Source organism: Orussus abietinus, unplaced genomic scaffold (genome assembly GCF_000612105.2).
Source record: "Orussus abietinus isolate OABI.00-Male unplaced genomic scaffold, Oabi_2.0 scaffold1, whole genome shotgun sequence".
Lineage (NCBI taxonomy): Eukaryota > Metazoa > Arthropoda > Insecta > Hymenoptera > Orussidae > Orussus > Orussus abietinus.
The window spans coordinates 4,139,391-4,154,322 of NW_019396017.1; the positions used below are offsets into that span (position 1 = coordinate 4,139,391).

General features: G+C 39.5%; 4 protein-coding genes across 9 annotated transcripts in view; 3 read left to right on the top strand and 1 right to left on the bottom strand.

Moving 5' to 3' along the window:
* Positions 1-143: 143 nt before the first annotated feature.
* Positions 144-4,509, top strand: LOC105697946 (26S proteasome non-ATPase regulatory subunit 2). Its single transcript, XM_012421698.2, has 5 exons — positions 144-340; positions 483-1,225; positions 1,306-2,876; positions 2,983-3,294; positions 3,529-4,509. The coding sequence occupies exons 1-4, from the start codon at positions 263-265 to the stop codon at positions 3,282-3,284; spliced, it is 2,694 nt and encodes an 897-aa protein (XP_012277121.1). The 5' UTR covers positions 144-262; the 3' UTR covers positions 3,285-3,294; positions 3,529-4,509.
* On the bottom strand, positions 3,933-9,998 carry LOC105697944 (VWFA and cache domain-containing protein 1). Its single transcript, XM_012421696.2, has 9 exons — positions 9,237-9,998; positions 8,762-9,127; positions 8,510-8,686; positions 7,963-8,438; positions 7,691-7,892; positions 7,366-7,612; positions 6,604-7,276; positions 6,145-6,514; positions 3,933-6,023 (listed from the first exon to the last, which is right to left on the bottom strand). The coding sequence occupies exons 1-9, from the start codon at positions 9,703-9,705 to the stop codon at positions 5,491-5,493; spliced, it is 3,513 nt and encodes a 1,170-aa protein (XP_012277119.1). The 5' UTR covers positions 9,706-9,998; the 3' UTR covers positions 3,933-5,490.
* A 173-nt stretch (positions 9,999-10,171) lies between these two features.
* On the top strand, positions 10,172-13,088 carry LOC105697947 (succinate--CoA ligase [GDP-forming] subunit beta, mitochondrial). 3 transcript variants are annotated; one of them, XM_012421699.2, is made up of 7 exons: positions 10,172-10,308; positions 10,408-10,757; positions 10,855-10,954; positions 11,040-11,635; positions 11,721-11,855; positions 11,923-12,051; positions 12,155-12,609. In XM_012421699.2, the coding sequence occupies exons 2-7, from the start codon at positions 10,556-10,558 to the stop codon at positions 12,265-12,267; spliced, it is 1,275 nt and encodes a 424-aa protein (XP_012277122.1). In that variant the 5' UTR covers positions 10,172-10,308; positions 10,408-10,555; the 3' UTR covers positions 12,268-12,609. The 3 variants fall into 3 exon arrangements, with proteins under 3 accessions (XP_012277122.1, XP_012277123.1, XP_023290518.1); XM_023434750.1 differs by lacking the exon at positions 10,172-10,308 and adding an exon at positions 12,711-13,088 and having other exon boundaries at positions 10,556-10,757; positions 12,155-12,418; XM_012421700.2 differs by lacking the exon at positions 10,172-10,308 and having other exon boundaries at positions 10,360-10,757.
* A 1,044-nt stretch (positions 13,089-14,132) lies between these two features.
* The window catches only part of LOC105697943 (filamin-A), a 38,900-nt gene continuing 38,100 nt past the window's right edge, over positions 14,133-14,932 (top strand). For 2 of the 4 annotated variants that reach the window (XM_012421689.2, XM_012421690.2), the window contains exon 1: positions 14,133-14,334. The gene's annotated coding sequence lies outside the window, so the exon portion shown is untranslated. The remainder of the gene's footprint in view (positions 14,335-14,932) is intronic. The other 2 variants (XM_012421691.2, XM_012421693.2) reach the window with 1 other exon arrangement.

A 14,932-nucleotide genomic window follows, 5' to 3' on the forward strand; every position in this document is an offset into this window, starting at 1 on the left:
TTATTCGAGTGCATTTCATTATTTTATTGAACATGTAACGTATTTTGCACCTTCCGTTTTCTCATTAGAAAATATATTTTGCAAATTTTGTGAAACTGTTGAATTGATTTCAAGTAAGTGATTTCATACAGGTAGAGGCGCTGGAAGTCACGGTGACTCGCACATCACCGTCTCTGCACGCGTAACCTAAAAATTTGACGGGTACCGAGGACGGTATACGTCTTGTCTTTTCGTATACGCGTTTGTCTAGAAATCGAGTAAAATGCCGGAAAGTACGAAGACGGAGGCTAAGCCGACAAAAGTCAGCAAAAATGAAAAAGAGGAAGAGAAGAATGATTTAGTAAGTTTTTCCGTTCTAAATGTACAGTAAGGGGGTGTTGTTTGTGACGATCGAGCATTGTTGGGATGATTTGGATTGTTTAAAGCAATGCCTACCGTATATTTCAGTTTATAATCTGTGCATGAATTGTTTATTGTTTTAGTCAGAGGAAGACAAATTGCTCCAAGAAGAGCTTGGAAATTTAGTGGAGCGTCTACAAGATCCTAATACAGCATTGCACTTTGCTGCATTGGAATCCCTTCGATCGCAAATAAGAGCTTCGACGACATCCATGACCAGTGTGCCGAAACCTCTTAAATTTATGAGACCCCACTATGACTCCATGAAAGCTGTGTACAATAAGATTACAGACAAGAAGTCAAAAGAATTATGTTCCGATATAATTTCTGTCCTTGCCATGACTATGGGTGAAGGCAGAGAATGTTTAAAATATAGACTGACTGGCTCGGCTTTGGTAATTGGTGAATGGGGGCACGAGTACGTGAGACATTTATCCGGAGAGCTTGCAGCAGAATGGCACCAACTAGTGAGAGTTGAAGCAGAAGACCCGAATTCAGAGGCGAGCAAGAAATTAATAGCCCTTGTTCATGAAATTGTTCCTTATAACATGGCTCATAATGCAGAAACAGAGGCGTGTGATTTAGTAATGGAGATCGAGATATTCGATTTACTGGAACAGTATGTTGACGAGAGTGCTTGTCAACGAGTATGCCTTTATCTTACCAGCTGCGTCCCTTATGCAGCTGATTTAGAAGACACTACTCTCCTCCATGTAGCATGTAAATTATATCGAAAATATGGTCAATTTCCACAAGCAATAAGGCTTGCAATGCAGCTGAATGATTTGTCCCTTATTGAAGAAATCTTCACTACCTGTACAGACCCGTAAGTAATTTCTATATCTCTTATTGATACATTCCTTAATTTAATCCTTACTTCTATTGCAAGAGATTATTTGATTGCAGATCTGTTCAAAAGCAATTGGCGTTTATGCTTGGTCGCCAACAGATCTTCCTAGAGCTCCATGAATCAACAATTGATTATGACGACCTCGTTGAGATAATGTCAAACTCACATTTGAATAATCGCTTTCTTGATTTGGCTCGTGAGTTGGACATCATGGAACCAAAGACACCCGAAGATGTGTATAAGTCACATTTAGAAAACTCAAGGCCAGCTTTTGGTGGTGGACAGGTTGATTCGGCCAGGCAAAATCTTGCAGCTAGCTTTGTAAATGGATTTGTAAATGCTGCATTTGGACATGATAAGCTCTTAATTGAAGATGGCAACAAATGGTTGTACAAAAATAAAGAGCACGGTATGCTCAGTGCAACAGCCTCTTTAGGTCTCGTTCTTTTATGGGATGTCGACGGGGGCTTGACACCAATTGACAAATATCTATATTCTTCTGAAGATTACATAAAATCAGGAGCACTGTTGGCATGCGGTATCGTCAACTGCGGCGTCAGAAATGAGTGCGATCCAGCATTAGCTCTTCTCTCCGATTATGTTCTGCACAATAGCAATACCATGCGCATTGGTGCGATAGTGGGTCTCGGTTTGGCTTATGCTGGTTCCAATCGTGAAGCTGTGCTTACTTTATTGACGCCTGTACTCAGTGATCCAAAGTCCAGTTGGGAAGTAATCGGTGTAGCTGGTCTAGCCCTAGGAATGGTTGCTGTTGGTTCCTGTAATAAGTACGTTACTACTGCAATCATACAGACATTACTGGAAAAGTCAGAGACTGACCTAAAAGACACTTATGCAAGATTCTTGCCTCTCGCCCTTGGTCTGTGTTTCCTTGGCAAGCAAGAATCTTGCGGAGCAATAATGGATGCTTTGGAAGCCATTCCACAACCATTTAAATCGATGTCCAAAACTTTAATAAAAGTCTGTGCTTTCGCTGGAACTGGTAACGTACTGAAGATCCAAAAGTTACTGCACATTTGCTCGGAACACTACGAACCTAGCAACGAGAAGGAAGAGAAAGGTGATCGTAAAGACAAAGATAAAAAGGAGGAAAAAAAAGAGGAGAAAGAGAAAGACCTAAGTTCTAGACAAGCAATTGCTGTTTTGGGAATTGCTCTTATAGCTATGGGAGAAGAAATTGGAACCGAGATGGCATATCGTACTTTTGGTCATTTACTCAGATATTGCGAACCAGTTATTCGACGTACCGTACCTCTAGCCTTGGGGCTTATTTCGGTCTCCAATCCGAAATTAAATATCTTGGATACTTTGTCCAAGTTTTCGCACGATAGCGATCCTGAAGTGGCGCATAATGCAATATTCGCAATGGGTCTCGTCGGTGCTGGAACCAACAATGCAAGACTGGCGGCAATGTTAAGGCAACTTGCCCAATTTCATGCTAAAGATCCAAATAATTTGTTCATGGTGCGCATTGCGCAAGGACTGACACATCTTGGCAAGGGAACCCTCACTTTGTCACCTTATCACAGCGATAGACAACTTCTAAGTCCCGTGGCTTTGGCAGGATTGTTGGCTACTCTAATTGGCTTTCTCGATGTCAAAAATAGTAAGTTCAGTGCATGTCACTAGCGAGTCAATATTTTAGCAACAGAGTTTACGCTTTACTGTCTTTATCTCTTTGCAAATATTTTAACTGAATCATTTTGTTTCAGTAATCCTTGGTAGGTCGCATTACCTTTTGTACACACTTGCAACCGCGATGCAACCCAGAATGCTCGTCACTTTAGACGAAGAACTGACACCCTTGGCAGTTCCCGTTCGAGTCGGATTGGCTGTCGACGTAGTTGGCCAAGCCGGCAAGCCAAAGACAATTACAGGTTTCCAAACCCATACCACCCCAGTTTTGCTGGCCTATGGAGAAAGAGCGGAGCTAGCGACCGAGGAATATATACCTTTGACGCCGGTCATGGAGGGCTTCGTTGTCCTGAGAAAAAATCTAGACTTCGTCCCTTAGTTTAAGCACGGTCAGTTTTTCGTCCGAATGTACCTCTAAGTGTAATGCGGTTACTAATAAAATCGTCTGCATTCGCCTCTGCTTGGTAGTCCACTGCTGAACGTGCATACTATTTATACTTCAGGCTACTAAAGCAGAGGAGAAAGGCAGGACCTCGTTGTAATACAGGGTAGCCTTTTATACTTAGATGGTCGGACCCCTTTGTATATTTCCTGCCAAATTCAAACGCCCTTTTCAATTTTAGCTTTTCAGAGACGACGCATCTGCTACTCTTTCACTGCTATCTCGTCTTCCACGGCTTTCTTTGGCTAACGTGTTTCCTCCGTTCTCACAAATCTCATCTGTTTCTCTTGTAAAGAGGTAAAATTTTATTTTCAAATCCGTTATAAATTCAATTAATGTATGAATGAACCAATGAAAATATTCTACTTGCGGCAACCGTGAATTTAGAGCAAAATCTATCACAAGCACTAGAGAAATATTCGGAAAGGAGAATTTATCATTACAAAATCCTCGTCCCTTTTTGTAAAGTTGTTTAATAATAAAAATACAGATAAATGTATAAAATCGTGTACATCGAGTACAGTGAGTTAGCAGTAATTACGACATTATGCCTTATTACTTACGATGATCATGCATTCGCGCAGATTTTAAATTGCAGTAAGGTATTGGCAAGACAAGGAACTGCCGAGACCGTAGGAATTATTATAAAACGGTGTAAAACGTATCGTAGCTACGCTAATACTTAATTCATTTGCCATATGACTAACGAGTTAATTACGAATTCCTAAATGTTACGAGTTTCAGGAATATTGGAGAAATTTACGTTCGATCGTTCGACAGTAATTTTACGCCTCATTTTTGTCATGAATATTAAGAAATACATGAGTTAAATAACGCTTCAACTTACGGTAATAACTACATTGTTTATTTACCACGAAGGATTTATTTCTTCTGGAATTTTTATGCTAATGCTAATAATTTCCGATTAATCTAAAAAATACTGCCAATAAGTTTGAGAGAACCGACAAGCCCTCTCTAGCACCTTTCTATGTTGATAGTAACTCTTAGTTTAACGAATTCTTCTGAATTGCTGCATTAAATTATTACTTAGTATATTTCACAGGTGTACATTCTAATTGAGACTCGGTAAAAAATTATGCAGTACTTGTACAGAAAAATATGTAAATTCATCTGCTCTGTTGTATAAATTCCTTTAGGCATTTTCCTTGGAATATGTTATTAGGTGTACTCTCAGTCTCCTTGTTCCCTTCCTCGTTATCTCTGAAGCCCATTTTATATAAAAAACGCATGTACGTGAAAAAAATTGTACAATTCCTTCATAGCAAGAGTACTTTAAACCCTACCTTTCTCGTTAATTGTCAGTAATAATATATCCACATCGCGCCGATACAGATCTTGATTTCACTCCGATCCTTTCACACAATATTTACATTGTATCAACAATCAAAAGATTATTGAGATACCGCGTGCAGTAATGCCCTACCATTTAAGAGACATTAGAACAATTGCATTGAGCGGAACATATAAATATCTTTAAAAAGTCTTCGTTATAAATAATCATACAATAGTCGTTGAATAACTTTAAATAGAATATAAACTTATTTAACATATATAATTCTGTACGGTAAATATACCGAGTCGGAAAGTGTAAAACTGATAAAAACTAATCGATGCATTTCCGTACGAAGAATGAATAATTCGTGAACGTATTCAAATTTTTATCCCAATTGTCATTCAGTTCAGTCGAGTTACGTTACTCAACATTTTACGAATTATCGAAATCTTTATGTGAAATTAAAACGCTAGAATGAATCAAATGGTGCAAATGAGTATATCAACCATGATTATGATTTAATATACAAATGTTTTTGTGCAATGATCATCTTAAAATGTTTGAAACCGGGGAATACACCAGAACTTGCAATTCGGCAAAATTTAATATCTACAGTTTCTTATTATTCGGAAAAAACCGAGATATTAAATTATATTGAATTAGCAGATTCTTGTAAGCCTCTAATAGGTTTCACGTTAACTTACTAGTAGCGATCGCTCTCTACTTTCATCGTGAAATGTAGTTTTTCAAAACTATCTTCAGTACGACTTAATCAACTAATAACTGGAAATTAATATTTGCATTGGCGTTACTTGTTCTTCATTTACAGAACTGTCTCACAAATCTTTGTTAGCAGTAATTCGTCTCCATATTGCGATGAACGGTGACTGGAGCTAGGACATGATGAGGTGACCCCAGATGCGTCGTGGGAGACGGAGGACTGGTAACTTGTCTTCCTAAATCGGGTTCGGCATTGCCACCAACGATCAGCAGAGGTTCAGCGAACGTCTGTTGCTCCGAGTCGTCATGGGGTGTCATAGTACTATATCCGTGGTCGCTATCACCACCAGGAGGTCTTCTGTAATTAGTGGACACTCTGTAGGGCGATATCGGTGCGACGCCTTCCCGAAGAAGGGAATCCAGGTTACTCTTAGTCTGATCCATTTCCATAGGTTCGACATCTCCATCTAGATGTGACATACGTAATGCATCAGGAGAGGGATGCACATGTAAGCACTGATGCTCCAGTCCTGATTGTATACTCCGAAGCCTATAGCAAAAGAGAGTTACACCTAGAACCAATACTAAAGCCAGGATTCCTCCAGCAACAGGGCCTACGGAAGGCCACTCTCGAGTCATGACTTCATCGGTTGACTGAGAATCTGGAAAAAGTATTTTCTTATAATCGGAATAATTAAAAAGTGCTAAAATAATTCCAATGTATTTCATTTTTTATTAATTTTTAATTCAAAACAAAAAAATAGAAGAAACGTTGTAACTTACTGTAGGTTCCATCGCTATATGGTATCAAAGATCCAAAAATTCCTCTAAAACATAATGACATGTCGGAACAATATGGAATTGGTAGTGGAGTCTCTCCATCGCTATCTACGTGACACCATTGACACCCAACTATGCCAAGGCATTCGCGCTCTGTCTCGTATGCTTTACAGTTGAACGATGGGCATGGTTTTAGTGAAGTTAATTGTGCCCATGGTGTTTGCAACGTAGCACCTTGCTCATATGGAGCTTGGCATGGTTCGTAACTACTGATGTTCGGTTGAATACAACCCGAAGAGTATAGGGAACACTCACAAGGACATTCGCATTCGGTCTGTTCCATTCTTTTACAATTTAGACACAATCTATCCATCTGTAAAAATATTTCTTCGGTAGTGATTTAAAAATATACTTTATTTAGGACGCAACGTGGATAGTAATTATTTTAAGCGATTCACTTACTGTGCTGCAAGGACAGAACGCGCTACGTAGATTACAAGGTGTAGTCACATTGACAACACCAAGGAAGACATTTGTTCCAGGTACAGCAGCAATTTGGTACCTTACACAGTGCTCTCCGTGAACTATGTTCGTTAGAACTTCCTCCAAGGAGGTATTGAATTCGTAATACCTTTGCGTAGTGCCATCTAAATAACTTGCGCACAACTTCTTCTTAACAAACAATTCGTGATTTAATATATCGTTGGCTACTAAAACTTCTTTGTGCGTTAAATGTTGTTGCTCTACTTTACTGGAGGGATCCAATAAAGAAGGATGAAATATTAAATAGCCTTTATCATCCATCAAGAAGCACTTCACGCGAGCCTCGTTACAGAAAGGGAACATTTCCGATAGGAGTCTTGAAATGTATCCCATTGTAATGTCCATAGACATTACGGCCAAAAGGGGATCGGTGCTTGAATGAAGTGCAACGGAGCGACCTTCATAAACGGTGTGACTCAAAGTAACCACATAGCCTGCCCCACCTGCGTCTAGGTAAGGTGTCGTTAGAACGATTTTCCCAGGATGTTCCATTGCTTTTCCATACCATGCTCGTCTCTTGGGATCCAGCCCCGAGTCCAGCACCATTCCTGGATACATTTCTAACACTCCGCTGACTGCTGAGACAATGTACCTAATAAACAAGCGAATTTATATATAGTTAGGTATTATACACTAGATGTAACAAATAATATTTTTTAGTACATTGAAGTTGTAGCACACCTTCTTATTATAAATTTATTTAACGCGCTCTCTTTGTGCCGCCGCTTAAAATGGTCTAAACTCTGTGCCAATGTGGCCACATCAGGTCTAACAGATGGATGAAGCCCTGGATTTGCGAGAAGTCTGGTCAAGTCCTTAATATATGCCATGTAGCTTTGAACGGTCACTGCTGAACCTGTTTCCAAAAGCTTTAACTGTTCCATTGGAGATTGGAAACACCACGGTGAGAGATAAACGACTCCTGTTGCTAAAAATATAAGAGACTATTATATTCTTGAAAGGAAAACGTATTGAAAGCTCTAAACATTCAATTGTGTCTACTTACCCAAAGTGGCAACTCTATTCTGATACGTACAAAGAGTGTCTTTGTTCACAACGGACTGCGACATGAGATCGAGTCGATGATGTAAAATATTCGATGGTAAAGGAGATATAGACTGTACAAACGGTAATAACTCTCCTTTGCCATTAGACACTATACATACTATCAAATCTCCATAAATCAAGTGTTTCCATCTCAAATGTTTCTACAAAAAAAAAAGAAATATATTCATAGAAAATATTCGAAATAAAAATTATCGTAAATAATGATCGTACCATAATGTTTAATTTTGTTCTTGTCTCTAATTTGCCTTCAGTTTCATTAATCATTCTGTTTACAATTTTTTTGTCCAGATTTTCGATGTCTTGTACATAAACTTTCAGTGGTTGCTCTAACATGGTATCCATTCGTGGAAAATCTTGATGCATCCACACTATTTTTTTTTTGTCAAATAAAATTGCATAAGCATTTGGACCAGCATTAAAATAAGTAATATCTTCGAGGAAATCCCGTAATTTAACATCCAGGGAGAGAAGAGCAGTATTTGTTATTTGCCCAACCGACAGAGTCATTGCTTTACTATATGGTTCAAAATATGGATCAGATAAATAATAATCTTTTTTTTGGTTATTGGTACATTTCAAACCAGAAAAAAGTCGCGCAATTTCATATCCAAGTACATTCTGCGTTGGCAGCGTAATAATACTTCCATTTTTAGAACTCTCCTTAATATTTACATGTGGTTTCAAGTCTGAAAATAAAATGACACGATATACAATTTAAAACTTAATCCACAGAAAGGGAGTTAAATATTATACATACCAGAAAGAATAAGAATCGTGCGTAAATATGCAACCAATGTCTTTGAAGAAAGAGAATTGACAATATCCTTGACATTTGTTATATCCTTTAATGTATTAGTTATGTGGATGACAACTACTTCTCCACTTAAACTTTTTGTTAAAGCTCCAAAATTTATACTGAACGTCTGATTTGAATCTAAAACAAAAGTATATAAAACTTATTAAGTACGTTCTGCTGCAATGCAAAAATATATTTATAAGCATGTTTTACCAGTTCGTGTTATGGTGTCGATATGTCGAGCCAGTTGATACTTGGTAATATCTGTCGCTCTCATAAGAGTGTCTTTACAAAGTATCGAACCACGGCCTGCAAGACCAACAACGGTTGCGTAGTCAATTTCCGATAACATGTCGATTATTGTTTTAGCCATAGTCTGTGCCAAAGCAACATCTCCATCTGACATAAACATTCCGTGCTCCAGTAATAAAATAATTTTCTTTGGACGACTGCACTGAGACAGCAGCAACGGTCCAATATTATGTGCAAGACTAGGAGGGCCACACATGGTTCCAGGTTGACTCACCGGTAGAACATGCAAATATTTCCAATCCTGTCCTCTTAATTTGCTTGCCATTGCTGAAATGGACAAAATACAATTTCGCTATTAAATCATTTACTTACAAAATTAATCTTACTTAACTTAAAAAATCAATTAATTTCAAATATACATGATTTAAAAATATACCTCCTAAGATTTGAACACAGATGTCCGAGACTCTGCCCTGCATTAAATCCATTCGAATATTTTGGTTAGAATAGCTAGGATGATTCCGTGTCTTCAACAGAATTGGTTGTATGACGTCGTTACTTTGTCTCAATAAATCAACATAATAAGACAACTTAGCATTCAACTTATCGACTAGTGTCATAAGTCTAACGTCTAAGCCTTCCGAAAAGTTTACAAATTCCAGTTTATCAATTATCTCCTGAAATGCAGTAACACCTAGCTCTTCGTTACCAATCGAGCGAAGTGTCTTAGACAGTTGGAGAACAATGTCTCTGAGACATGTTCCAGCTAGAGGTTCTGCATCAATTTGTTTACGCATGGGCTTGCCAAACTGACATTTGATGTTGGTTGCTCGCACATCGTCAGTTTTAACACGCACCACAGTCAACACGGCTAGGCCGAAGCACAGAATTTGTTTAAAGGCCATTCCGTTTTTACTGTTAACCGGAGCGTCTTCAGATACCTTGTTAAGGCTTCTCTCTTAACCGAAAATACCACATAGTGCGGATTTTGCGTCGTTCCAACATACAAAATGAGGAACAAAGTATTCTCGCGTAAAATGGGATTCGAATATTACAACATTATTAAAACAAACATTGTTAAGCCACTACGTTACGTTACTACGACCATCTATTTACATACAACCGTATACAACAATATCAAAGTTGAACGAACATTGACGTAAAATGTCGGAAGATCATCAACTCCATGCGTATTTTTATTAGACTACTAATTTCAATAAATTCAAAGCCGTCGGTAACTTAGCCGGAGTCTCACTACCGACGTCGGGTGTCACACAAAATGCGGCGCGTAAAGGCGTCAGGTGGTGAGAAACCAATCAGAATTACGCTTAATATCACGTGTCACGTCTGCCGCAGTTCTGATTGGTTTATTACTCGCAACGTCTTGACACGACACAGTAGAACTTCGGTCTTACTCCCTTGTTATTCCAGTTCCCATTTTTCTCATAAGATGTGCTGTTCACTACCCTCGTGCATGCCAGTGAGCGTCACGATTATCAACATCTGAGGTAATCTAATATTTCCTTTACCACCACTGGCGGGAAAGAAAATAAAAAATACACAAGCAGCCGGTATTTTATGTGGTGCGAATTTTATTTTTGTTGTAGATAAAGTTCCTTTAAAGGCCATCGGTAGATAAGTCCGTACAAGTCACATAACCTAGTTACGTGATATCAGTGCGAGTATAAATGCAAATTATCCAGCTACTACGAAAATAGTAACTGTTACTCCAAAACCAAGAAAATAAGGTTAAAAATGTCGAGGCTCTTCGGTCGTAAGATCTTTGACACTTCGAATGTTTTAAAGAAAATTTCACAAACCAGTGTAACATCGGTCAGAAATTTGAATCTTCTGGAATATCAGAGTAAAGTGTTACTGAAAGATAGCGGAATCTCCGTGCAAAACTTTTGTATCATTGATGACCTGAACAAAGCAAAGTCAACTCTTGAGAACTTTCGTTAGTACTTTGTTTTGTTATCATACTTAATTAATGATTTTCAATTTATTATTTTTACTTGTCTTCTTATTTTTTTTGGGAACCTATATTACTTTAGATGCAGACGAATATGTCGTTAAGGCTCAAGTTTTGGCTGGTGGACGTGGGAAAGGTTGGTTCGACAATGGATTTAAAGGTGGTGTACATCTTACCAAAGAGTAAGTACTGAATTTTTTTATATAGATAAGAGTGATGATAATCATGTTAATACTTAGTTTTATTTTGTAATGGTTTTTTGTATAGTCCGAATGCTGTGCTAGATACCATAAAGAATATGTTGGGCCATAGGCTCGTAACTAAACAGACTTCAAAAGATGGAATACTCGTGCATAAAGTTATGGTTGCAGAGTCAGTGGACATTGCACGTGAGACTTATCTGTGCATTTTAATGGATCGACAATATAATGGACCAGTTTTAATTGCTTCTCCATCGGGGGGAGTTGATATTGAGTCTGTTGCTAAAAAGACTCCTGAACTTATCAAAACTTTACCTCTGGATATTTATTCTGGAATTAGCGACGATACCGCCAAAGAGATCGTTAACTTCTTAGGTTTCAATGAGAAAGATCTTGAAGAAAAGGCAATAAAAGAATTAAAAAATTTATGGAAATTGTTTGTAGACATTGATGCACTGCAATTAGAAATCAACCCCTTTGTAGAGACCAAGGACAAACAAGTAATTGCTGTCGATGCAAAGATATCTTTCGATGATAATGCACAATTTAGACAGCAAGATATTTTTTCTATGGAAGACAATAGTGAAAAAGATCCACGAGAAGTGGAAGCGTCAAAATACAATTTAAACTATATTGGAATGGATGGAAATATAGGATGCTTAGGTTGATATTAAAAATTTTTTTTTTTATCAATTCAATGCATTGTGAATGTAAGGACAGTAGTACACTGGTGACATTTTTTGCACAGTAAATGGAGCTGGTTTGGCAATGGCTACAATGGATATAATCAAGTTGAATGGAGGAACACCAGCTAACTTTTTAGATGTAGGGGGTAGCGTGAAAGAGGAACAGGTTTATCAAGCATTTCGAATACTTCTTGAAGGTGAATATAAAATTTCATTGATTAAATATATTTAATATGAACTAAATTATTTTTTGTATAATTGTAGATTCTAAAGTCAAGGCAATTCTTGTGAATGTATTTGGTGGTATCGTTAATTGTGCCACCGTTGCCAAAGGAATTGTTGCTGCAGCTAAAAAATTAGGATTAAAATTGCCATTAATTGTTAGATTAGAAGGTAAGTTAAGTAGCGGATACAAAATCACCATTTAGGCATCGGGGTAAACCAAAGAGATATTTTATCTTAAATGAATTATATAAAGACTATAATTTATTGTTAGGTACGAACGTGGCAGAGGCAAGAAAGATTCTTGCCGATTCTGGATTACCTATACTCACTGCTAACAATTTAGACGAAGCAGCAAAGAAAGCCGTTGCATCCATAAAACCTTAATTATTTCAAATATATTCTTAACACATTGCACGTGTAACTTACACGAGTGATAGGATTGGTACAAATGAGAAGAAATATTTTCAAACTAGAAAAGAGAATGAACGATATTTTCATAAATCAATTATTTCTGTGGCTGCAATCCATACAATTTGTAAGTAAATTTCGTCAATACCCAAAGCAGAATAATGACACTTTTTAGTTACATCCTTAGTTGTACGTAATGGGAAGTCTGTATTTCCTGTATGTTATTTTATTATTTTCGTGTATACTGTAAGCGTTATATCACTTGTTACAGCTTTTATGGAATACATTTTTATAAAGTTACGGTTACCATTGATCTCATTCATTTATTTATGATTCTTTGATTAATCCATGTATACATAGAAATAAGTATAAAGAGTGAAATTCTTTCATAGCCATCCAAGTACTATAAAATCTTACAGTGCCGATCGAGAAAATCGAAGTCAGTTGTACAGCTTTCGCAGATGTTACGTATACAACGAAACATGTCGCAGCCTCATTATCCGAGTATGGTCTTGAAAACCGGCGTTGAAGAAACGAAACTTACACGAGATCGAAGTCGGCATCGTGAACCTCGGCTCGAAAGGAACGCGTGTGCGTATACGCATTAAAACGTCCTCGCTTGGTCGTGGATGTCCATATATAGTTGACCATTTTTAAGTCACTTTCGAAGGTAATACTTCGTCGAGCTCGGTGACTTCTCCAGACTGCTCGGTAGGTCGACTAGTTAATAAAAAATCTTTAGATTGTAAACTTAACGGAAAGCGTCGCAAATTGAATTTTCCTAAAAGAAGCACACATTGCAAAATTACTCGATTATGCATTTTATTATTTCCTTGGACGTGAAATATTTTTAATATTCGGCAAACTCAAAGGTGGGAACTTTGGTGCCACTTTCCGTAAAAGGTAACTTGGGGATTATCGAGAAGCAATTGACCCTTCGAGCTCGAGTACGCGTTATGTCAATCGAAGATCAAGTACCCTCGACGGAGAGTCTCCGTCATGGGCAACCCAGACCCGCGAGTTCGCGGGTCGTGTACCACTGAATGAGTACCGTCTCTGGCAACGCCAGGGACCAGATCAGAATATGAGTCATTATATAATGACGACATTAAGAAACGTGGGTGGTCACGTTGATGTTTCTAACGCCGCGACGTTGCTCGGCGCATCGAATTAGAATAGGATTTCGTTTTATCCTTAGTCCGTATATCCAAAGTGTTTTCCTTACGGACGCCAAAAATATCTCAACATTCATGCATCTTGTCCACTGCCAAGCGATTTTCGAGACCCAAAACTGATTCGGATGAGTCATTGTGTCTCTTTTCCCGACGACACGTCACGGATGTCTAGATCGCGCTAGAATGAAAATAAAACGCTTTGTCATAATCACCCCCTTCAGGGAATCATTTCCTTACTAGAGTCCTGCAGCATTCTACCCGTTAGGAATTTTTCCTAAAATCATTGGCAGTTCCACGGTTCGCCGGAGGAAAGCAAAAGGGCCGCGACGGTGCCGCTCCTTCCGCGTTCCCGTGGCCGTCGTCGCCCCGAAGTCCCGCCGCCTGCGGAGCGCGACTCGCGGACGACTCGGCGGACATTTTTATCATTTTTTCTTTGGCCCGCGCCGTGGGCTTCGCTTTTGTCGTTCGAGAATCCCCCTCGAGAGTTCGATAGACGTCGGCAGGACTCGTCGCCGCGTGTGCCGGTGTGTAGGGGGGCGAGGTGTCGCGTATATATAGAGCGGTCCCCTACCACCGAAAGTTGGGCGCTGGCGGGGGCCGCGACGCGCGCGGGGAATCGCGCTTCAAACGCGCGAGGGACCGAGAACTATTCTTGGATAACTTCACTCAGATCTGTTTTCGCGCTCGCTGCGGACACGGCGAACCGCTACCGATCCGCCGCTCCGAAAGAAAACCTGCCGTCGAGACTCGCGGCGTGCTCGGCTACCGTCTCTCGCCGATTCGATATTCGACTCGATCGCGCCATCGCGCAGTCGCGTCAACGCAGCTTACCCCGTGCGCCGCGGCGGAGCGCACGACCGACGACCAGGTAAATCCGAGGAAATTGGTGGAACCTCCGTCGAGAGAAGTTCATCCAGGTGAAGTCGCATTCCACCGCAAAGGTAGTCGTGGCGATAGGCAACGCTTCGAGTCGTCGAGAGAAGCGTCGGGGTGGATTTGCAATTTTTACTCCAGGTGAACGCTTCTCTGTGAAATCTACCGAAACCAACGGCCGTTGTTCGACTATTGGCCGATTCGATATTTCGATTCGAAACGACTGCCTGCTCGCGCGGCGCGTCATCGGTGAGAGTGGAACGGTAAATCCGGCAGAGATTGCTTGAATCTTTGCTCTTTTTGGAGACCCTGCCGATTTTTGCCATCCCTAAAGATGGTTTAAGTGAATTTTTACAGGGGGCAGAAATTCTTCACTCGCTGGGTTTGAATTCGATTGGTCAACGGCGGCCGATTCGATATCTCGATTCAATTGTATCGCGCACCCGCGCAGTGACGTCCGCGCCGAAGAGATATGTGAGGTTTCCATCAGGGATTTTACTTTGCACTGCGTTTACGTCGGTAATGGCATTCCATGGGAATGAATTATTGAAGGTATTTCCTTTAGATATTCCACCGATTGAACGGAATTCCAT